General features: G+C 46.0%; 1 protein-coding gene across 3 annotated transcripts in view; it reads left to right on the forward strand.

Annotated features, from left to right (window-relative positions):
* Window positions 1-2,400: 2,400 nt before the first annotated feature.
* The window catches only part of SEC23A (SEC23 homolog A, COPII coat complex component), a 42,080-nt gene continuing 20,383 nt past the window's right edge, over window positions 2,401-24,097 (forward strand). The window contains exons 1-8 of one of the 3 annotated variants that reach the window (XM_038756106.1): window positions 2,401-2,527; window positions 2,647-2,722; window positions 6,220-6,384; window positions 8,762-8,877; window positions 20,715-20,953; window positions 22,150-22,207; window positions 22,450-22,536; window positions 22,910-23,146. In XM_038756106.1, the coding sequence (XP_038612034.1) occupies window positions 20,733-20,953; window positions 22,150-22,207; window positions 22,450-22,536; window positions 22,910-23,146 (603 nt within the window). In that variant the 5' untranslated portion in view covers window positions 2,401-2,527; window positions 2,647-2,722; window positions 6,220-6,384; window positions 8,762-8,877; window positions 20,715-20,732. Of the gene's footprint in view, window positions 2,528-2,646; window positions 2,723-6,219; window positions 6,385-8,761; window positions 8,878-12,543; window positions 12,578-13,253; window positions 13,346-20,714; window positions 20,954-22,149; window positions 22,208-22,449; window positions 22,537-22,909; window positions 23,147-24,097 lie in introns of those variants that run through there. The other 2 variants (XM_038756107.1, XM_038756105.1) reach the window with 2 other exon arrangements.

Below are 24,097 nucleotides of genomic sequence, written 5' to 3' on the forward strand. Positions count from 1 at the left end.
GCTGGAGTGCGCACGTGGGGCGTCGCGGGGCGCCTGCGCAGGAGGGAGGGGCGGGAGGGGTTGGAGGGGGCGTCGCGGGGCGCCTGCGCCGGGCCTCGCGCCTGCGAGGGAGGGAGGGGCGGGAGGGGGCTGGAGTGCGCGCTCGGGGCGTCTCAGTACGCCTGCGCAGGGGGAGGGGCGGGAGGGGGCTGGAGAGCGCGCGCGCGGGGCGTCGCAGTGCGCCTGCGCAGGAGGGAGGGGCGGGAGGGGGCTGGAGTGCGCGCGCGGGGCGTCGCGGGGCGCCTGCGCCGGGCCTCGCGCCTGCGTAGGAGGGAGGGGCGGGAGGGGGCTGGAGAGCGCGCGAGGGGCGTCGCAGTGCGCCTGCGCAGGGGGAGGGGCGGGAGGGGGCTGGAGTGGGCGCGCGGGGCGTCGCGCGGTGCCTGCGGCGGGGCGTCGCGCGGCGCCTGCGCCGGGCCTCGCGCCTGCGCGGGAGGGGGCTGGAGAGCGCGCTCGGGGCGTCTCAGTACGCCTGCGCATGCGGAGGTGCGGGAGGGGGCTGGAGCGCGCGCGCGTGGGGCGTCGCAGTGCGCCTGCGCAGGAGGGAGGTGAGGGAGGGGCTGGAGCGCGCGCGCAGGGCGTCGCGGGGCGCCTGCGCAGGAGGGAGGTGAGGGAGGGGCTGGAGCGCGCGCGCAGGGCGTCGCGGGGCGCCTGCGCAGGAGGGAGGGGCGGGAGGGGGCTGGAGTGCGCACGCGCACAGCCTCCCCTCGTGGCCGTTGCTCCTGACGGGAGCCTCCGGCCCTTCCCTTGTGAGCGCTTCGCTTAGAGGAAGGCTTCAATACCAGTGCTATTTATTAAGCGCTTACTATGTGCCAAGCACTGTTCTAAGCGCTGGGGGACGGGGGGGATACAGGGTCATCGGGTTGTCCCACGTGGGGCTCACCGTCTTCATCCCCATTTTACAGGTGAGGGAAACGAGGCACAGAGACTGTGAGCAGCCCACTGTTGGGTAGGGACCGTCTCTCTATGTTGCCAACTTGTACTTCCCAAGCGCTTAGTCCAGTGCTCTGCACACAGTAAGCGCTCAATAAATACGATTGATGATGATGATGTTGCCAATTTGTACTTCCCAAGCGCTTAGTCCAGTGCTCTGCACACAGTAAGCGCTCAATAAATGCGGTTGATTGATATGTTGCCAATTTGTACTTCCCAAGCGCTTAGTACAGTGCTCTGCACATAGTAAGCGTTAAATAAATACGATTGATGATGATGATGATTGATTGTGACTTGCCCTAAGTCACACAGCTGACAAGCGGCGGAGCCGGGATTTGAACCCATGACCTCTGACTCCAAAGCCCGGGCTCTTTTCCACTGAGCCACGCTGCTTCTAGCCTGTGAGCCCGCTGTTGGGTAGGGACCGGCTCTATACGTCACCAACTTGTACTTCCCAAGCGCTTAGTACAGTGCCCTGCACACAGTAAGTGCTCAATAAATACGATTGAATGAATGAAAGTACTGAGTCCTCTAGACTCTAGCCTGTGAGCTCGTTGTTGGGTAGGGACCGTCTCTATAAATTGCCAACTTGGACTTCCCAAGCGCTTAGTACAGTGCCCTGCACACAGTAAGCGCTCAATAAATACGATTGAATGAAAGTACTAAGAGTCCTCTAGGCTCTAGCCTGTGAGCCTGTTGTTGGGTAGGGACCGTCTCTATATGTCGCCAACTTGGACTTCCCAAGTGCTTAGTACAGTGCCCTGCACACAGTAAGCACTCAATAAATACGATTGAATGAATGAAAGTACTAAGAGTCCTCCAGACTCTAGCCTGTGAGCCCATTGTTGGGTAGGGGCCGTCTCTATACGTTGCCAACTTGGACTTCCCAAGCGCTTAGTACAGTGCCCTGCACACAGTAAGCGCTCAATAAATACGATTGAATGAATGAAAGTACTGAGTCCTCTAGACTCTAGCCTATAAGCCCGTTGTTGGGTAGGGACCGTCTCTATATGTGGCCAACTTGGACTTCCCAAGTGCTTAGTCCAGTGCTTTGCATGCAGAAAGCACTCAATAAATATGACTGAATGAATGAAAGTACTAAGAGTCCTCTAGACTCTAGCCTGTGAGCCCATTGTTGGGTAGGGACCGTCTCTATACGTTGCCAACTTGGACTTCCACTTCCCAAGCGCTTAGTACAGTGCCCTGTACACAGTAAGCGCTCAATAAATACGATTGAATGAATGAAAGTACTAAGAGTCCTCTAGACTCTAGCCTGTGAGCCCGTTGTTGGGTAGGGACCGTCTCTATCTTCCCAAGCGCTTAGTACGTGCTCTGCACACAATAAGCGCTCAGTAAATATGATTGAATGAATGAATGAAGATGGTGGCACCATGACGGGTGAAGACCCCCATCCCATTTTGTGTGTGAAGCCAATGAGAGCCTCACCTGTTTTTACCTGTTTCCTAAACTGCCCTCATTCAGTTGACCGCCCAGAAGAGTAGTCAGAGGCTCCAGGTGGATGGGCTGACATCCCTCAGCACCACTGATAGCAGGACTGGTAATAATTAATAATAATAATAATAATAAATAATAATAAAAATAATGGCATTTGTTAAGCGCTTACTGTGTGCCAATCCTCACCTGTTTTTACCTGTTTCCTAAACTGCCCTCATTCAGTTGACCGCCCAGAAGAGTAGTCAGAGGCTCCAGATGGATGGGCTGACATCCCCCAGCACCACTGATGGCAGGACTGGTAATAATAGTAATAATAAATAATAATAATAGTGGCAATTGTTAAGCGCTTACTATGTGCCAAGCCTCACCTGTTTTTACCTGTTTCCTAAACTGCCATCATTCAGTTGACTGCTCAGAAGGGTAGTCAGAGGCTCCAGGTGGATGGGCTGACATCCCTCAGCACCACTGATGGCGGGACTGGTAATAATAATAATAATAATAATAATGGCAGTTGTTAAGTGCTTACTATGTGCCAAGCACTGGTCTAAGCACTGGGGAGGTTACAAGAGAAGCAGCGTGGCTCAGTGGAAAGAACCCGGGCTTTGGAGTCAGAGGTCATGGGTTCAAATCCCAGCCCTGCCAATTGCCAGCTGTGTGACTTTGGGCAAGTCACTTAACCTCTGTGCCTCAGTTCCCTCATCTGTAAAATGGGGATTAAGACTGTGAGCCCTACGTGGGACAAACTGATCACCTTGTATCCCCCCAGTGCTTTGAACAGTGCTTTGCACATAATAAGTGCTTACAAATACCATCATTATTATTATCAGGCTGTCAAACGTGGAGCTCACAAACTTAATCCCCATTTTACAGATGAGGTAACAGGCACAGAGAATAATAATAATAATGGTAGTATTTAAGTGCTTACTATGTGCCAAGCACTGGTCTAAGTGCTGGGGAGTTTACAAGGTGATCAGGCTGTCCCACGTGGAGCTACAGTCTTAATCCCCATTTTACAGACGAGGTAACTGAGGCACAGAGAATAATAGAAATGGTAGTATCTGTTAAGCACTTACTATGTGCCAAGCACTGGGGAGGATACAAGGTGATCAGGTTGTCCCACGTGGGGCTCACAGTCTTCATCCCCATTTTACAGACGAGGCAGCTGAGGCACAGAGAAGCTAAGTGCCTTGCCCAAGGTCACACAGCTGACAATTGGCGGAGTCAGGATTTGAACCCATGACCTCTGATTCCCAGCCCCGGGCTCTTTCCACTGAGCCACGCTGCTTCTCGGTAAGAGGTTCCAGGTAGAGCAGATGGACTACAATCCCAGGAGCCTCCAATAAATCAAAATGTAGCCACGGGTTCCCTCTTGGGAAGTTTCTAGGTGGATGTGGTTTACAATCCCGAGACGTGCACTTTGGATCCCAATTAGTTTTTGAAAATCCTCTGGTTACAGTCTTCTAGATTGTAAGCTTGTTGTGGGCAGGGAATATGTCACCTACTTCTGTTATACAGTGCTTGGCACGTAATAAGCATTTAACAAATACCATCATTATTTTTGTACTGTCCCAATTGCTTAATGCAGTGCTCTGCACATAGTAAACACTCAAAAATAGGATTGATTGGTTCATCACTGTTCAATCATAATAATGATAATAATAGTATTTGTTAAGCATTTACTATGTGCCAAGCGCTGTACGAAGCCCTGGCGTAGACAAGGTTAGGTTAAGAGAAGCAGCGTTGCTCAGTGGAAAGAGCACAGGCTTGGGAGTCAGAGGTCATGGGTTCAAATCCCGACTCCGCCACATGTCTGCTGTGTGACCTTGGGCAAGTCACTTAACTTCTCTGAGCCTCAGTTCCCTCGTCTGTAAAATGGGGATTAAGACGGACAACTTGATCACCTTGTATCCCCCCCAGCACTTAGAACAGTGCTCTGCACATAGTAAGTGCTTAACAAATGCCATCATCATTATTATTATTATCTGTAGCATGGGAATTAAGACTGTGAGCCTCACGTGGGACAACCTGATTAACTTGTATCCCTCCCAGTGCTTAGAACAGTGCTTGGCACAAACTAAGTGGTTAACAAATATCATCATCATTATTATTATTAGGTAGTGAGGTAAGATACGGTAATGAGGTTGGTCACAGTTTAAAGGGGAGAACATTTATTGAATTCCCATCAATCAATTGCATTTATTGTGCTCTGCACTGAGCGCTTGGGAGAGTACGGCATAACGGAGTTGGCAGACACATTCCCTTCCCACAGCAAGCTCACAGTCTAGAGGTGGAAACAGACGTTAATATAAATAAATTACAGATATGTTCATAAATGCTGTGAGGCTGAGGGGGTGAGAAAAGAGCAACTGGCTTAGTTAGGGCTTAGTTCTAGACCGTGAGCCCACTGTTGGGTAGGGACCGTCTCTATATGTTGCCAGCTTGTACTTCCCAAGTGCTTAGTACAGTGCTCTGCACACAGTAAGCGCTCAATAAATACGATTGATTGATTGATTGATTAGGGAAGGTCTCAGTGAGGCTTTGAAGGTGGAGAGAGTAACTCTCTGTCGATATCAAGAGGGAGGGGGTCCCAGGCCAGAGGCAGGATGTGGGTGAGAAGTTGGGGACGAGATGGATGAGAATGAGCTACAATGAGGTTGGCATTAGAGGAGTGAAGTGTGCCGGCTGGGTTGTAACAGGAAAGCAGTGAGGTAGGAGGAGGAGGCAAGGTGACCACCCATTTTATAGGCAAAGAAACTGAGGCACAGAGAAGTTATTAGCTCAAAGTCACGCAGCAGGCAAGTGGCGGGGCTGGGATTGGTCAATGCCAATGAGCATTTGGTTGCCATGTGTGCTGTGATTTGTCAGTACACATTCTCTTACAACTCGCAGCATTTTTGAGATTGGTTATTCTGTGGTCTCCATCGCTTGGATATTAAACAGAATCATAATAGTTGGTATGTGAATATGAGTTTTTAGGACAGGCTGGAGAAAGGGTAAGTCATAATGAATCAGATTAAAATACAGCCAGTTCTAAGACATATTTTTCATATAGCATGATGGGATCAATCTTTGCACTACAGGGAACTGTCGATTTTGGTGTGACCTGATCCATAAGTGATAAGTATATTTGTGTAGGAAGAAAGAGTTGCTTGCAAGTGCCTGGCATTGATCAAGATGTGATCCTGCTGCTCTTTACAGTTTCTTCCCAGAGCACTGTTATCACAATTCAGCAGTTTCTGATTGATTGTCCCAAAGTCTCAGCTGAAGGATATGATAAACTGCAATGACTGACTCATATTGCCACCAGATGAAACAACTTTTTGAAGAAACCTAGTGGGTGAAACGAGCGCTTCACAGGCAATGGGACAGCTATAGCGTACTTCATAGAGTTTTGGACAAGCCTTAAACTGGGTCATATTACTTTCCTTTTCTCGTGGCATTTAAGTCAGTTTTCAAAAGTGTTTGCCTTAAACTGACGAGACTTTGGCTGTAGAACCAGGATGTAACTTCCTTTTTACTTATGAAAAGCGTCATCAGCTGTAACCAAGAGCTGGTGAAACAGCTTTCCTGTTTTGTTGTAGGAGAGTTAGAATCAGCAGAAACACCTAGCCTGAGTAACGAATCCAGAAAGTCAGTTTTAGGGGGACGTTTTCACTTAGGTGATAAACTTTTATTTTGTGAGAGAATGAGGAATATAGAGACCAGAGCCAAGTTTGCAAGATTTTTTACTAACTTCCATTTTTTGGTCTTTTTTTAATGTTAACCGAATTTTTGTTTTTCAATTTTCAAACACAGGAGAAAAAGCAGATTATTTGTTAACCCGAAAGAACTGTGGCGGGTGACTGTAACAATGGAGTTCAAGCAATATGTTGCAGAAGTGAACCTGATTCAAAGGAGAGAGAGAAAAATGACCCAAGCAGGCAATGTCACATCCTGGGCTCTTTTCCTAAAGGAGAAGAGGTAAGTAGCAGTTTATGAATGTGAATGAATGGATCTGATCATTTAATCCATGAATTTGCATAAATTAGAGAGCGAAGGAAAAGAAACAAGGATTAATGTTTGGTAGTGAACTCAAGCATATGGAAAAGCCCATAATGGCTTCCTACCATACACACCTGTAGATGTATTTTTAAACAGTTGATAATGGGCTATATGACTAGTATTGTCTAGTGAATACAAATGTGAAAAGGACCCTGAAAATACCTCAGGGTAGTCAGCTTTGCTGAGAAACAGTCTGGAAGAAGTTATATTTATGTAGTTTCTGGAGGAAACAACTTTGGAAAAACTGCCGAGTAAACCGTGGAATCCTGAATTTCACAGCTTTTAAGAAATTGTCTCATCCGACCTATTTTCAGGACTGTACGATGTTTCATGAACCTATTTTTAAGACTTCCACGATCAGCCAGTCATCTGAACACTCCCTGGTTCATCTGAACACTCCCTGGTTACATAGGAAGCCTGTCTGTGTTCATTGGAGATGGAAACTACTTTTGTACCTGGAAAATTTCAGTAGAAGTGGTTAATGGAGGTTAACCTCCGTGGAAATGTAAATGGGTCCCGAACAGAAAAAAAAAACCAGCCACCAAAAAGCACAAAAAATCTTTGGGTGTACTTCATAATGTGCCGTACCTCTGTCTGCCTAGTCTTTCTTTGTGCTCAGTGGGGGCGTGACTGCCAGGGACAAGAGCAAACCACCAGCCTGGACTCAATTCTTCCGAGCAGGTTCTCGATCCTGAAGTCTCCGGACCGAGGCTTGTCTGTCACTCTCGGTGGGAAGACTACCCCTCTGTAAAAATTCTACATTTTGTTTGACGTTAAAATACGTCCGTGTTAATGGTATTTTAATTTATCCCAACCCATTACATTATATGTGTAATAATTGCAAGCCGGTAATAATAAAAAGTTTCAGGGATTTTGAATCTGTAGTAGGATTTTTTTAAATGTCAGATTTTTAAGGTTATGGTATAACAAAAGAAAGGCTACTGCCAGAACGTCGTGAAGGCCTCCTCCAGGAGGCCTTCCCAGACTGAGCCCCTTCCTTCCTCTCCCCCTCGTCCCCCTCTCCATCCCCCCATCTAACCTCCTTCCCTTCCCCACAGCACCTGTGTATATGTATATATGTTTGTACATATTTATTACTCTATTTATTTTACTTGTACATATCTATTCTATTTATTTTATTTTGTTAGTATGTTTGGTTTTGTTCTCTGTCTCCCCCTTTTAGACTGTGAGCCCACTGTTGGGTAGGGACTGTCTCTATATGTTGCCAATTTGTACTTCCCAAGCGCTTAGTACAGTGCTCTGCACACAGTAAGCGCTCAATAAATACGATTGATGATGATGATGATGATGATGAATAATGAAAACTAAGAGGATCTGACCATTTCTAGAATTAAATATTATCGATCTGGGTAGTGGTTGTGATGCCACCACCTTAATAAATGTAATAGAAGCCATGTTGGGGAATACAGCAAGTAATCCAACTGTTTTGGATAGAAAGATAAAAGAGTGAATCAAAAACCAAAACGCTCCTTCTCGTGGGAATAATATAGAATTCTAGGTTCAATGACAGTTTCGATCGCAGCTTAACCATAAACTGCTAGGTTACCATTTTCTTCTTCCACACATTTGTAAACAGTACAGATCCTCTAAAAGCACACCATTCATAATTTCAAAGAGTAGGATTATTATAAAGGATCAGAAAAAAAATCCAACTGAGGAATCATCAAAAGTCTGGAAGTTTAGATCCCATATAGAGAAGATCACAAATCTTTTCTCTCTGAAAAATAAACACTCACAGCTTCAAGAACTGGCTGATTCTTACCCTTCTCCATCCAGTGAAGTTCACCTTTTGGATCTTAGCTAGATGCATACCTGCCTGATTTCTCTTCTAATATTATAGTATCATTCTCCCAAGCACTTTGCACACAATAGGCACTCAATAAACATTATCGATTGATGGGTGAATACCTACTTTGTATGTAGAAAACTGTACAGAGTGCTTGGGAGAGTCCATTAGAGCTAGAAGACACAGTTACAGACCTTAAGGAGCTTACAGTCTACTGCGAGGGGGGCGGGGAGAGGGAGAGACTGACACAAAGTAATTACTGATAGAAAAAGAGACTGGAAAGATGAATATTTGGATGAGTAAGTGCCCCAAATAAACTGAAAAGTAAGTTTGGAAGGTGAACTTGTTGTTTGTGGAGTCGAATGCTACTGTTGATGTCATTCCTAGAATAAGATTTCCTAGGAACGTGTCTTAATCTCACCTTTTACCATGACTCCATATTGATCAATAGCAAATGCTCTGCATTTAAAATGTTTCTTTGCTTTATAGGAATATTGAACTACTGTGCCCATTCAGCAATTTTCCAATTTCATGCACACTGGTGAAGGACATGGAAGCAACAACAACAGGGTCCACAATAAAAAGCACAATGCAGTCTAAAGCAGGTAGGATACCATTATCTTATCAAACACTGCCTAGCGAAACCCAGAAAGGCGCAGGTTTTAACCTCAGTCTGTGTGCAGATCATCCTCCTACAACTATAAATACAGCTAAAATCATCCATTCTAACGACTACTTTGACTCCCTTCTGAAAGGCATTCATTGGCTTCCCACCACTCCCTCCATTATATTTTATCCGTAGGGACAGACATTCAAAACCCTATGCCTGGAATGGCCTTCCATTTTACTTCATTCAAATATCACCGTAAAACCATTTCTTCTCTGGTTTTGATATGCGTGTCATTTCGCTTCATAGTCAGATTTCCCCCAAATCAAAATCCTCAGCTCATCCCCACGAAGGGAAAGTTATGTCTTCCCACATCTTATTTTGCTAGGCAGAAACTCTTAAGCCTTTATGTGACATTTGGGGATTGTGTGTTGTCCAAGATATGCGTGTCACTTTCCTTCATAGTCAAATTTCCCCCAAATCAAAATCCTCAGCTCATCCCCATGAAGGGAAAGTTATGTCTTCCCACATCTTATTTTGCTAGGCAGAAACTCTTAAGCCTTTATGTGACATTTGGGGATTGGGTGTTGTCCAGTAGGGGTTAAAATCCAACAGAAATTTGCAGAGTTTAGATCTAGAAATAATTCATATATATATATATATATATATATATATATATATATATATGTATGTATGTATATAAATATATATGCATATACATGATATCTGATATATGCATATACAGTCCAGCTAATAGGGTTCAGGGAATCAGTCAGTCAATAAATGGTATTTATTGAGCACTTAATCTGTACGGAGCACCTGTACTAAGTACTTGGGTGCATACAATACAAAAGAATTGGTAGACATGATCCTTATGAGAAACAGCATGGCCTAGTGGCAAGAGCCCAGGCTTGGGAGTCGGAGGATCTGGGTTCTAATCCCTGTGCTGTCACCTGCTGTGTGACCTTGGGCAGGTCACTTCATTTCTCTGTACCTCAGTTTCCTCATCTGCAAAATGCAAAAACTTTCAATACGTGTTCTCCCTCCTACTTAGAATGTGAGCCTCATGTGGGATCTGCGTATTTTGTATCTACCCCAGTACTTAGTACTTAGGGAAGCAGCATGGCTCAGTGGAAAGAACCTGGGTTTGGGAGAGGTCATGGGTGCTAATCCCGGCTCTGCCACTTGTCAGCTATGTGACTTGGGGCAAGTCATTTAACTTCTCTGTGCCTCGGTTACCTCACCTTTAAAATGGGGATTAAGACTGTGAGTCCCATGTGGGACAACCTGATCACCTTGTATCCTCCCCAGTGCTTAGAACAGTGCTTTGCACATAGTAAACTCTTAACAAATGCCTTCATTATTATTACAGTGCCTAGCACATTTGAAGCACCTAACAAATACTATTATTATCCTCCAGGAGCTTACAGTGTAGTGGGGGAGACAGATATTAAAATACATTTCAGATAGAAGACAAAGCAGGGTACAAGGATATGTACTTGGTTCAGAAAGGGTGGGGTGAATTAAAGAAGTGCTGGAGAGGTACAGACCCAAGTGCACAGGTGCCACGGAAGGGAAGGTATTTACTACTCTATTTTATTAATGATGTCCATATAGCTCTAATTCTATTTAATTTTGATGGACTTGATACCTGTCTCCATGTTTTGTTTTGTTGTCTGTCTCCCCCTTCTAGACTGGGAGCCCGTTGGTGGGTAGGGACCGTTTTTATTTGTTGCCAAATTGTACTTTCCAAGTGCTTAGCACAGTGCCCAGCACACAGTAAGTGCTCAATAAATACGATTGAATGAATGAATGAGTGAAAGAGCCCCCCTCTTTTTCCTCTCCTCCTCCCCATCCCCCCCGCCCTACCTCCTTCCCCTCCCCACAGCACCTCTATATATGTTTGTACAGATTTATCACTCAATTTATTTTACTTGTACATGTTTACTACTCTAGTTTATTAATGATGTCTATATAGCTCAAATTCTATTTAATTCTGTTGGATTTGACACCTATCTCCATGTTTTGTTTTGTTGTCCGTCTTCCCCTTCTAGACTGTGAGCCCATTGTTGGGTAGGTACCATCTCTAGATGTTGCCAGATTGTACTTTCCAAGCACTTAGCACAGTGCTGTGCACACAGTAGGCGCTCATTAAATACGATTGAATGAATGAATGAATGATGAGAAGTTAGTTAGGGAAGGCTTCTTAGAGGAGATGTAATTTTACTAGGGCTTTGAAGACAGGGGGAGTGGTAGTCTGTCAGATAGGAAGTGGGAGGGAATTCCAGGCTGGAGATAGGACACGTGGAAGGAATAAAATGGCACGAGTCAAAGTACAGTAAGTAGGTTAGCGTTAAAGGAGTGACATATAAGGTGTGGTTTGTCGTGGGATCTGAGTGAAGTAGGAGTGGGAGGGCTGATTGGATGGCTTAAATCCAGTGATAAGGAATTTCTGTTTGATGAAGAGATGATTGGGCAAACTTTGGAGGTTTTTAAGAAGTGAGGAGATAGGTGTGATTATTATTATCATTTATATGTGTTTTAGAGAAATGGTACAGGCAGTAGAGTGAAGTATGGATTGAAATGGGAGAGCCTGGAGGCAGATAGGTCAGCGAAGAGGCCGATGCAGTAGTCGGGAGAGAGAGAGAGAGAGAGGATCCTACGGTTATGGGTTTATGACAAAGGGAGAATGGTGGTGGTGTCCATTTTAATGGGAAATCCGGGGAAGGAGAGCGTTCAGGTGGGAAGACAAAGAGTTCTATTTAGGATATGCTAAGTTTGAGGTGTCCGCGGGCCAGCCAAGCAGAGATGTCCCGAAAGTAGGAGTGAATAGAAGACCTTAAAGACAGGTTGGGTTGGAGAGGTAAATTTGGGAATCAGCTGTGAGCGGATGGCAGTTGAAGCCACGGGAGCAAATTCATTCATTCAGTCGTATTTATTGAGCGCTTACTGTGTGCAGAGCACTGTACTAAGCGCTTGGGAAATGGGAGCAAGGGTGTGGGTGTCGATGGGAGATTAGAAGCGGGCCCAGAACTGGGCTCTGTGGGACTGCCCCAGTTAGGGGGTGCCAGGGGAGCCGGCAGAGGGGCACCCCGGCAATGGCCGTTATTGTGCCCCCACTCCGGGTTGGGCAGCAGACAGGGCGGCTTGCGGAGGCCCTTTGGCACGTCAGTCAGGCGCCCGGGCCGGACTGGGCTGTGCTGGGTGGCAGAGTCAGCGTGGTGCAGTGGAAAGAGCCCGGGTTTTGGAGTCAGAGGTCATGGGTTCGAATCCCGACTCTGCCAATTGTCAGTTGTGTGACTTTGGACAAGTCACTTCCCTTCTCTGGGCCTGTTACCTCATCTGTAAAATGGGGATTAAGAGGCCCTACTGAGAGCTCACCTCCTCCAGGAGGCCTTCCCAGACTGAGCCCCCTCCTTCCCCCCCCCCACGGCACCTGTATATATGTTTGTACGTATTCCCTGTATATATGTACATATGTTTGTACGTATTCCCTGTATATATGCACATATGTTTGTACGTATTTATTACTCTATTTTATTGGTACATATTTATTCTATTTATTTTATTTTGCTAATATGTTTTGTTTTGTTGTCTGTCTCCCCCTTCTAGACTGTGAGCCTGCCGTCGGGTAGGGACCGTCTCTAGATGTCGCCAACTTGTCCTTCCCAAGCGCTTAGTCCAGTGCTGTGCACACAGTAAGTGCTAAATAAATACGATTGAATGAATGAACGAATGACTGTGAACCCCCCCCCCCCCACCGTGGCACAGCCTGATCACCTTGTAACCTCCCCAGCGGTCAGAGCAGTGCTTTGCACGTAGTAAGCGCTTAATAAATGCCATCATTTATTATTATTAGAGTCTGGGGCGGGGAAGCGCGGGCAGCGAGGGGAATGGCGAGCGCGCCGGCCGGCCGGATAAGGGGGTGGGGGGGGTGCGCATGCGCGGTGGAGATTGGCGCGCGCGCCTGAGGGAGGGGTTGTTGGCGCGCCTGAGGGGGAGGTTGTTGGCGCGCGCGCTCCTGGGGGGGGTTGTTGGCGCGCCTGAGGGGGAGGTTGTTGGCGCGCCTGAGGGGGAGGTTGTTGGCGCGCGCGCTCCTGGGGGGGGGTTGTTGGCGCGCGCGCTCCTGGGGGGGGTTGTTGGCGCGCCTGAGGGGGAGGTTGTTGGCGCGCGCGCGCCTGAGGGAGGGGTTGTTGGCGCGCGCGCGGGAGGGGGCGTGTCTCCGGCTCCCGTCCCTCCTCCCTTCCCTCCTCCTGCTTCCCCCCCCCCCACCCCCGCGGGTCGGCTGACGTGGCAGAGGCGGCCCCAGCCATGTTGGCGGGGGCGGGGGCGGAGCGGGACGGCCGGGCCGGTCCGTCCGTCCGTCCCTCCCTCCCTCAGTCCGTCCGTCAGTCCGGCGGCGGCGGCGGGGACGCTGGGCACCGACCCTGCCGGCTCCGGGGGAGGCTCCGCGGGGACGGGTGCAGGTAGTTTGGGGGAGGGGACACCCCCCCCCACCCCTGGGATGATAGGCTCTGTGTGTGTGTGTGTGTGTGTGCGAGCCCCGGGTCGGGTCCGGTCGCCTCAGCCTGAGGAGCGGGCGCTTGGGCCGGAGGGTCGGGACCAAGGACCGCCCCCACCCCCCTCCGTCCGTCCGTCCGTCCCAACGTCCGTCAGGTCTGTCAGTCAGTCCGTCTGTCAGTCAGTCCGTGTGTGTGTGCGCGCGCGCGGCGGGTCCCGGACTTTGGTCCCGGGGACCTGTCCCCGGCGACGGCGGCCGCAGCGGGCGACGGGGACGGGCCGCGGTCGGGGGCTTCGGGAGCCCCCTCAGACCCCCCCCCCCCCAGAAGGGGGGCAGCCTCATCACCTGCCATCTCCCCCAGCGCTTAGAGCAGTGCTCGGCACATACCAACATTGGTATTATTATTACGTGACAAGTGCGCTGTCCTAAACGCCGGGGCAGAGACAACCTAATCAGGTTGGTCACAGTCCCCGCCGTCCCACGTAGAACTCACAGTCTTAGTCCCCATTTTGCGGGTGAGACAACCCAATCAGGTTGGGCACAGTCCCCGTCCCACGTAGAACTCACAGTCTTAGGCCCCATCTTATAGGTGACAACCTAATCAGGTTGGGCACAGTCCCCGTCCCATGTAGAACTGACAGTCTTAGGCCCCATTTTGCAGGTGAGACAACCTAGTCAGGTTGGGCACAGTCCCCGCCGTCCCACATAGAACTCACAGTCTTAGTCCCCATTTTGCGGGTGAGACAACCTAATCAGGTTGGGCACAGTCCCCGTCCCATGTAGAACTGACAGTCTTAGGCCCCATTTTGCAGGTGAGACAACCCAATCAGGTTGGGCACAGTCCCCTTTCACGTAGAACTCACAGTCTTAGGGCCCATTTTGCAGGTGAGACAACCTACTCAGGTTGGGCTCAGTCCCCTTTCACGTAGAACTCACAGTCTTAGGCCCCATTTTGCGGGTGAGGCAACCTAGTCAGGTTGGGCACAGTCCCCACAGTCCCACGTAGAACTCACAGTCTTAGTCCCCATTTTGCGGGTGAGACAACCTAATCAGGTTGGGCACAGTCCCCTTTCACGTAGAACTCACAGTCTTAGTCCCCATTTTGCAGGTGAGACAACCTAGTCAGGTTGGGCACCTTCCCCGTCCCACGTGGAACTCACAGTCTTAGACCCCATTTTACGGGTGAGACAACCTAATCAGGTTGGGCACAGTCCCCGTCCCACGTAGAACTCACAGTCTTAAGGCCCATTTTACAGGTGAGACAACCTAATCAGGTTGGGCACAGTCCCCGCCGTCCCACGTGGAACTCATAGTCTTAGGCCCCATTTTACGGGTGAGACAACCTAATCAGGTTGGGCACAGTCCCCGCCGTCCCACATAGAACTCACAGTCTTAGGCCCCATTTTACGGGTGAGACAACCTAATCAGGTTGGTCACAGTCCCCGTCCCATGTAGAACTCACAGTCTTAGGCCCCATTTTACGGGTGAGACAACCTAATCAGGTTGGTCACAGTCCCTGTCCCATGTAGAACTCACAGTCTTAGGCCCCATTTTACAGGTGAGACAACCTAATCAGGTTGGGCACAGTCCCCGTCCCACGTGGAACTCACAGTCTTAGTCCCCATTTTACAGGTGAGAGAACTGACGCCCGGAGAAGTGAAGTGACTTGCCCAAGGTCACCCCCTTCTAGACCGTGAGCCCGGTGTTGGGTAGCGACTGTCTCTATATGTTGCCAAATTGTGTTTTACAAGTGCTTAGTAGTAATACTAATAATAACGATGGTATTTATTAAGTGCTTACTATGTGCAAAGCTCTGTTCTGAGCACTGGGGGATACAAGGCGATCAGGTTGTCCCACGTGGGGTTCACAATCTTAATCCCCATTTTACAGATGAGGTAATTTAGGTACAGAGAAGTGAAGTGACTTGCCCAAAGTCACACAGCTGACAATTGGTGGAGCCGGAATTTGAACCCATGACCTCTGACTCCAAAGCCCGTTCTCTTTCCACTGAGCCACGCTGCTTCTCTGCACAGTGCTCTGCAGTACAGCGCTCAATAAATACAATTGAGTGAATGAATTTATTCAGTGAACAGGGTTGGAATTAGAATCCATAACCTTCCGACTCCCAGGCCTGTGCTCTGTGCTCTCTCCACTATGCCACTGCTTCTCTAAGACTGTTTGTTGTTGGATTGTAGTCTCCCAACCTCTTTGCACACAGTAAACGCTCAGTGAATACAATTGAATGAATGCCCCCCCAGGAGAGGCGGGGCTTTCATTTTAATTACATCTTCAATCTTAATTAGGGTGGACTGAAAAGTCCGTAAATTTCACTGTCACCGGTGTCTCTAAGGACAGCATTTTATTCATAAAATTAAGGTGGTAAAATGCCAGGCCGTAAATCTACTCATTTTTATCCCGAATAGCCTTAAGAACCTTCTCTGAAAGACCCAAAGTAAACCAAGAAGTAGAGGAAGGACTGCAATATATTTGGCTTTAAAAATAAATCTGTTCAGAACTATCGATAGGATGGTGTTATTGCATCCTTGGACTAAAAGCTATTTATGGACAGGTGAAATGTTTAAAGATAAAAATAATAAAGACTTTAATTGTAAGTAGGGAGCCGTATAAAAGGTGTGTGACCCATATATTTGATTTATTACATTAAATTGGCATTTTATGATATAGCCGTGTGGCCAAGTTAACTTGTATTGCAAATTTTATGAGAGAAAGTTGATTTCAGTATTTCTTTGCAGGGTTTCTTGCCTAGAATACTTAAAAATCTAAGTTCAAGGACAGAAAGTTTAAAATCTAAACAATCTAGCCTACTGTGTTACAGCCAGTATTTCTCCCTGCACCCGTGACTCTTTAAAAAAAAACAACTTATAAGAGAAAGTCTCTTTCTAACAATGTTGTATCATCCAGTCGGTCATAGAGGATCTAGGCCAATACGGTGCTGCTTTAGAAGTCTGATCTGGGTTTAGGATGGCTCAGTTCTGGTCTGTAAGGTCCCCAAGATTTGAAGCCTGGAAGGGACCGAAATTGATCCAGGTTTTGGGATGGCCCTGGTATGGACCCAAAGTTGGGGGCCAAGAAGACTTTTGGTCTGGTGTCTGATTGGCATTCACCAGGATTGTCCCATTACTCCCACAGCTCGGCATTTGCCTAATATGTCCTTTTTCATGTCAAAATCAACTGATCAACCCTCTCTACTGCCAACTTTTCCAACACAGTAGACAGCACCACTGTTATTGCACACTTTACCTTGAAGTCATTTTGATTTCTCTTTTGACACCTACCTGTTTTAATACATAGTAAGTGCTTAACAAGCACCACACCTGTTATTATTACTAATAACCTGCCACTTTTTTTTTCTCTGTAATAGTTCAAGAAATGTCCATTCCTCTCCACTGTCACAGCCTAAAAATAAGCTCTCCACACTTCCAGTCCAGTCTACCGTGACCGTCTCCTTGCAGGCTTCTCTTCTCCCAATCTCTCCTCTCCAGCCCATCCTACACCTACTTGCATAAATTATCATCAAAAGTATTTATTAAGGGTCTGTAAAACACATAATGCTCTACTAGGCACTTGGGAATAGAAAGAGGAAAAATGGGTGGCAGGGCAGTCCCTGCCACAATGAACTTGCAATTTAGGGAGAAGATAAGCAGAGGAATACTAATAATAGTAGATTGATTTCAAAAATTGTGTTGAATCCTCTCAGTTCATAAACAGGATACTTCCTCAACATTTATTGAGCACCTGCAATGTGCAGAGTACTGTACTAGATGTTCGGAAGATACGGTGGAAGCGAGGAACTTTTGACCTAATGAAACAAAGTCCTCACTGCTGCCTCGCCCATCCTCTGCCCCAGCTTGATTGGGGTTCGGGCACTGCAGTGCACCAGGGTGGAGGGGAAAGGGAGAGAGGGGTCTGAGGCCACAGAACCGCCCCCATGCAGCCCAGCTCTGATGGCAGGAGTCAGTCATATTTATTGAGCACTTTACTGCATTGAGCGCAGTCTTGTTTATTGAGCACTGTACTAAGCACTTGGGAAGTACAATTCAGCCACAGACAATTAATTCAGAGTCTTGGGCTGCGCTCCAGATTTCTGAAATGCTGACTTCTATTTTCACAATAGCCCAGACTGTGCCACTCTACTCTGGCCAACGTACCTTCTTTCTTCTTGTGTAGACTTGACTCTCTTAGCTCCTGTACTTTAACACCCTCCTTCCCCCTGGAATTTCTTCCCTTCCTGTCAAACCACAAGTCATCAATTCTCTTGCACTGTTTTGATTATACATTTTATCTTGACTTTTTCTCCCCTTTCCCTTCCCTAGGGGACAGGATACTTGCCTTCACAGATTTTGTAATTACCCTCAGCTCATAAAGAGAGCTGTATGGAAACGATGCTAAATAAATGCTGCTGTAGGTGATTCAGGCCACTGTCTAGCGGTTTCTGGTAGAGCATGTGATATGGCATTCCCTCAGGTTAGAAAAAAGATAAATTTCACAAGACTTTCTTCTTCCTGCTCCTATAAAAGTTTCTAATGTCCTTGATGCAAATTCTGCATTTAGCTGGTTTGTTTCTGGAATTAAGAAACAAAAGATACTAAAATACTACTTTTGTTTAAAAATTATTTTTTTTGAAGTGGGAGTGAAAGGAATTTGAAATTACTTCCAAGATTCTCTAGCTTTCTTACCAATCTGCTGCCATTTTTTAATATAAAATGAAGCCATTTTGGTTTACACTCTTTTTCTGCTGTTCGGTTCTGTGCTTATGCTTTTGTTTTGGGATAAGTTGATCAGCTCAGTGTCCCTTTCTATGACATAAAAGGCCCATAGTTGGTGTTGGTTCCTTTCCTGTCGTTGTTGCTCATTCAGCTCCCTTAGGCTGGGGATAGGAGATGCTTGGTGTTGCCAGGGCTGAGTATGTTGTGGATATATAATATACTTTTTAATCTTCTTCTTTGGGCCTAAGGAACAAAAACCAATGTTTTCCTCAAACTGATATGCTCTGCCATTTGACAATCCCAAGTTTTTTTCACCCCTTCGTTTAACTTCCTTTATGTTCTTCCGATTCAGTTCATATCCCCACATTTTTTCTTGTTGAGATTGCTTTCATTCCTGAATGTTGATATTTTCCACCTATGCCAGTGGAAACAGGAGAGACAAAAATCTGTTGCTTTTGAGGACTAAAGGAGAGGCTGGGAACTCTGACCCCATTATTCTGGAATTACGTCTTCTGCTCTGATCAGTTGTAGGTTTTTTTTGTCCCAGAACAGAAGGGCATGTCTCTCCGTATTCCACTTTTTCATGCACGTTGCAGTTTCGGTATATCAATTTCAGTGAACTTTTAATTTTATTAATTTTGTTTAGAGATGATTTAGACAAAACCGTGAATTTGATTTAGGATTTTTTGCTACTACTTGTCTTCCATTGGTCATTCATTCAATCGTATTTATTGAGCGCTTACTGTGTGCAGAGCACTTTACTAAGCACTTGGGAAGTACAAGTTGGCAACATATAGAGACGGTCCCTACCCAACAATGGGCTCACAGTCTAGAAGGGGGAATAATAATGGCATCTATTAAGCGCTTACTATGTGCAAAGCACTGTTCTAAGCGCAGGGGAGGTTACAAGGTGCTCAGGTTGTCCCACGGGGGTTCACAATCTTAATCCCCGTTTTGAAGATGAGGGAACTGAGGCACAGAGAAGTTAAGTGACTAGCCCAAAGTCACACAGCTGACAATTGGCGGAGCTGGGATTTGAACCCATGATGTCTGGCTCTTTCCACTGAGCCATGCTGCTTCTCCACATCATAAAAGTCAGAAAGAGAAGTATACTTGAAAACTGTACAGAATTCAAATAACATAAAATCCCCATAATTCTGCTTGAAATTGTGATACTAATAATAGCTCCCAAAACAGTAACAAAGAATGTTAATTTTATTCGCATTCAACCTGTTTAGGGCCCAGAGGGGAAGAAGTTACAAAATTTACCAGCCTATAAAGTAATTGTTTTATTGCCTGCAAGTTTGCTTTAGCCTCCCATAACAAGCCTAAACCAGAAGATTCTCTTTTTGTTGTGGATGTGTATAGGCAACTACTGGAGGTTCTTGAGTAGTGGGGAAACATGGCCTGAACGTTTCTGTAGAACAGTGATTCCGGCAGCGGAGAGTTATATGGACTGGAGTGGGGAGAGGCAGGAAGGTCAGCAAGGAGGTTGATATGGTAATCAAGGCGGGATAGGATAAGTGATTGCTAAATTGGGGTATGGTGCCTTGGGATAAGTGTTACCAGTGCTTTAATTTTAGAAAAGCCTCCTTGACTGTGTATTACTGAACATGCCCTTTGTTCCTAGGCATTTCCTGGACAGCTGTGTTATATGTAATGTTTTTCCTTTGAGTTTCACATTTTTTAGACTATAATGTGTTTTTATATATGCTTTGGGAGCAGAGTGATTTGACACTAGATTTGATATTAGAATAGGAGACAAGGGATCTGAATTTAAATCCCAGTTTGGTCATCTTGCATTACAACTTTGAGCAAAAAGACATCATTGCCTCATTTTACCCACGTGGAAAAGACCCTCATCTTGGCCCATTATGAACAGTATGTGGTTGTCATGGGGGTTTTCCATTATAGCAATTAATTTTCCCTTCATCATTATCATCATTTTCATCAGTACTTGAGTGCCCAGTGTGTGCAAAGCACCATTCTGGACACTTGGGAGTTCAGTAATCTCTTGGAATGTGTGGATTTTGTTTGTGGCTTGGCCCATCCTCTCAGCCATCTGGTGTTCCAGATGCCTTCCAAAGGAATGTGGGTAGAGGGGATGGTAAGGCTACTCTGTACACAAAGCGCCATGCACCCAGCTCCACAGTTTTTGTTCAACCACAGTCAGTGCTGCAACTGTGAACGTTTGCGTGCGGCCCTCTTGTTTTTTTCTAAAGCTTTTTTTTCTTTGGTATAGTAATATTATGCAGATGGTAACATAGTTTCACCTCATTCACACGTGATCCCAATAACTCAAGGTGATGGTGGGGAGAGGGACAGAGGTAGTGTATGGACTGTGGGAACATAAGGGTAAGCAGGTAGGAGAAACTGAAGCCCAGAAGTCCCACAGCAAGCTTATTGGAGAGCCAAGGTCCTGACTTGCAGCCCTGGACTCTTTCCAGTGAACCCCCCCCTACTTCCTCCTGGCGTGATTTTTAATTGGTAGCTGTTGCTCAAAGCAAAATGAGTTGCTGCTTTAAGTTGGGATTTTTCAAACATGTAGCCCTTCAATTAATTTCTTCCTCTCTCTTCTCTCTCTCTCTCTCTCTCTCTCTCTCACAGAAATAAATAAATATAACGATGACGACCTTCCTAGAATTTATCCAGCAGAACGAAGACAGGGATGGAGTCAGGTTTAGTTGGAATGTTTGGCCTTCAAGTCGCCTCGAAGCCACAAGAATGGTGGTACCCGTGGCTTCCCTCTTTACCCCGCTGAAAGAGAGACCTGACCTGCCTCCAATCCAGTACGAGCCCGTCCTCTGCAGCAGGACCACATGCCGTGCAGTTTTGAACCCGTTATGGTAACGTATATGTGTTTTTACTAGAAATCATTTCCGAAATGGAATTACTTCAAAGTGACGGAGAGAAAAACATAGTCTGCAATCAGCAGGACAGTGACAAAAGTAAAGTGGGTAAGCCTTTTTGAAACCAGTTGTATTTCAATTTTAGGTTTCGCCCAATGGGTCTGTATGTCTCAGGAGAACAAAACTTGAACATTGGTCACTTTGAAATGAGTAATTGTGGTGGTTTTTAGGAAATGCTGTAGAGTAGAAGATGTGATGCGGTCACCTTTGAAGCTGTAGTCCTCGGGCTCCTGGCTGCAGAGGAGGGCCCTCTTAGGCAGGGGTGCCCTTTAAGCCCGGGCAGATCAATGACTGACTCTTCATGATGGTTTCCTCGTCCTCATTAGGAACCTTGGTCAGGTCACTCAGCTTCTCTGTACCTCAGTTCCCTCATCTGTAAAGTGGAGATTAAGACTTGAGCCCCATGTGGGACCGGGACTGTGTCCAACCTGATTACCTTGTATCTACCCCAGTGCTTAGAACAGTGCTTGACACATAGTAAGTGCTTAACAAATACCATTAATATTATTATTATTATTACTACCAAAATGCCATAGTGTCCGGGAGCTCGGGGCGTCTGCTGGAAAGTGGCAACCATGCCATGACAATTCCTGGGACCATTCCACTATTTGCTAGCAAATGCAAGATTCAAAGCTAGCAGGGACTCCATTGATAGCAGCCCTCACCCCCCACCCACTTGGAATGTTTAGTATTTCTGTTTATATCCAGGTGGAACTTGTGTGCCTGCTGTCCTTGAAATACAAGACTTTTTGCAGTAGCTATCTTAAATACTTATGTATATAAATCCCAGGGATAGGAAAATTTGGAATAGAATGCAACGAGTGTACTCTGGCAAACCTTTAAAAAGTATTTATTGAGCACCAATTGAGAGCGTGGCCCTATTTATTGCTGTTGAAGAGGAAGGAAGAGAGGCACTTTTTAAGAAAATGGTCCTCAAAATCAGATATATGGTGATTTTATTGTCAGTCCACCAAGCCAGGAGTGAGCCTAATTTTATCTTTTGGTAGGCCCTGGGGCTTAAAAATAAAAATTAATAGTTGGCCATATAGGCTTTTCAATTAATAGAAACCCTGCTGTGAATTAAAATGAGACATTGATAAATGGCTAACTTTTTGCTCTTGTACTTTTTTTAGTCAAGTGGATTATCGAGCAAAACTCTGGGCTTGCAATTTTTGCTATCAGAGGAATCAGGTAAGAAAATAAAGCCCAAGCCTTTTTCCTATTAATGTAATTGTAAGTTAGAACATATTATTTGAAAGTCATGGTAAGAACCATTCATGGCGGCATGATTTAATGCTAACATAATTTTTTTTAAGAGCACTCTTTTATCTAATCCCTTGGATATGTATAAAAAACATACCATTTAAACTGTTTCCCATAATTGCTCCTGGAAAAGTATTTGTTTTAAACTACAACATTTTTCTTTTTTGCAGTTTCCACCTACTTATGCCGGTATATCTGAATTGAATCAACCTGCTGAACTTTTACCTCAGTTTTCTAGCATTGAATATGTAGTGCTGGTAAGATCATACATAGAACCATCCTTTAAAAACACATTAACATTTGTAAGTTCCCTGTACATTATTCTTGGTTTTCACAGAAAGTTCTTAATTAATGGGTTTTAGTGAAAATGTCAATTCTCAATGTTAGTATGAGGCAAATTTTCCAATGCGTTCTGGAGACCAGACTTTGCCTGGTCTGATCAACAAGCCAATCGTAAGGATTGTTGAATCAGACCTTCCTTTCTCCCACTACCACCGCAAGTCGTACTAACCCAACTTTAATCAGAATGATTAGGTCTGATAAACTGTAGCTCAGGATGAATGAGGGGCATGGGGAATGGAAGGAGAAGGTGAATCTTAGAATCTTTTTTTTTCCTCCCTCAATTTACAGCGGGGCCCACAAATGCCTTTGATATTTCTCTACGTGGTGGACACTTGTATGGAAGATGAAGACTTACAAGCCCTGAAGGAATCCATGCAGATGTCATTAAGCCTTTTACCACCTACAGCTTTGGTGGGACTTATTACTTTTGGAAGAATGGTGCAGGTTCATGAACTTGGTTGCGAGGGCATTTCAAAAAGCTATGTCTTCAGAGGCACAAAAGATCTGACTGCAAAACAGCTTCAGGTAAACATTGTGGATGGCAAGCAAAACTTTCAGGAGGGAAGGTGCTTCTACAGCTGTTGCCCAGAAAATTTTCTTTTCATTAATAAAAAAGGTTAGAGTACATTTGATGCAACTGAAGCTGTGGTATTCCAGCTTTCTTTTTGAAGGGCTTTAATGTAGTAATTTAATTGTATTTCCTTTTGCATTTACATTTTTGGCTATACAGATGTTACTTTTGATCTTTTATGTTGGGAAACAAAAATGAGACAATTCTGTGGGAATGGAACAAACTACATTTGCTATGGGCCTGGTTATCCTGGGCTATGGGGAGCTTGAAAAAGCGAGTGAACTCAGAGCACTAGGATGCCTTCGTCCTCAGAACTCAGTTGGTTTAAGGATAGTTTCTGCTCCCAGGGCCAGGGGATCCAGAGTGGTGGACTGTTGAGGGTTAGTCTGTTCTGGCAGTAGCCCCTGGATGTCTGTTTCCAGGACCCTTCTGAAGTCCCCCTTTCCCGGGGCTACCCCTGTTTAGCTCTCAGGAGGGCAAGATTGAACCGCTGTCTTCTCTTGCTTCTTTCTGGGGTTGACCCACAGCCTGGGGGGCTCTCCAGCTAACATGGCCTCCTAAGGGGCTTCAGGTCAGACAGATCCACTTAGGACCGCTCTGGACCCATTCGTTCTTGACATAGTCCTGGTCCTTCTGAGCTAACCAGGCTTCTGAAGATTGGGAATGGTACCCTCCATTCCAGCTGAACTGGGGTAATGGCATGTTGTGCAGCATGTCACCACTGCTCGGCAACCTTTATTCAGAACAGGCACCCAGGCAAGCTTGAAGGCAAAATCTCAACCCTAATTTCCACATAAAGGTTTTAATGAGTGTAAATGTGGAGAAAAGTTCTAGAGTGCATTCCAGTTCAAGTTTCAGTTCAGGATTGTAATCACAATCCTTCCAGCTGCCTGATGAGTTGTTGG

This window comes from Tachyglossus aculeatus, chromosome 14 (genome assembly GCF_015852505.1).
Source record: "Tachyglossus aculeatus isolate mTacAcu1 chromosome 14, mTacAcu1.pri, whole genome shotgun sequence".
NCBI classification, from domain to species: Eukaryota; Metazoa; Chordata; class Mammalia; order Monotremata; family Tachyglossidae; genus Tachyglossus; species Tachyglossus aculeatus.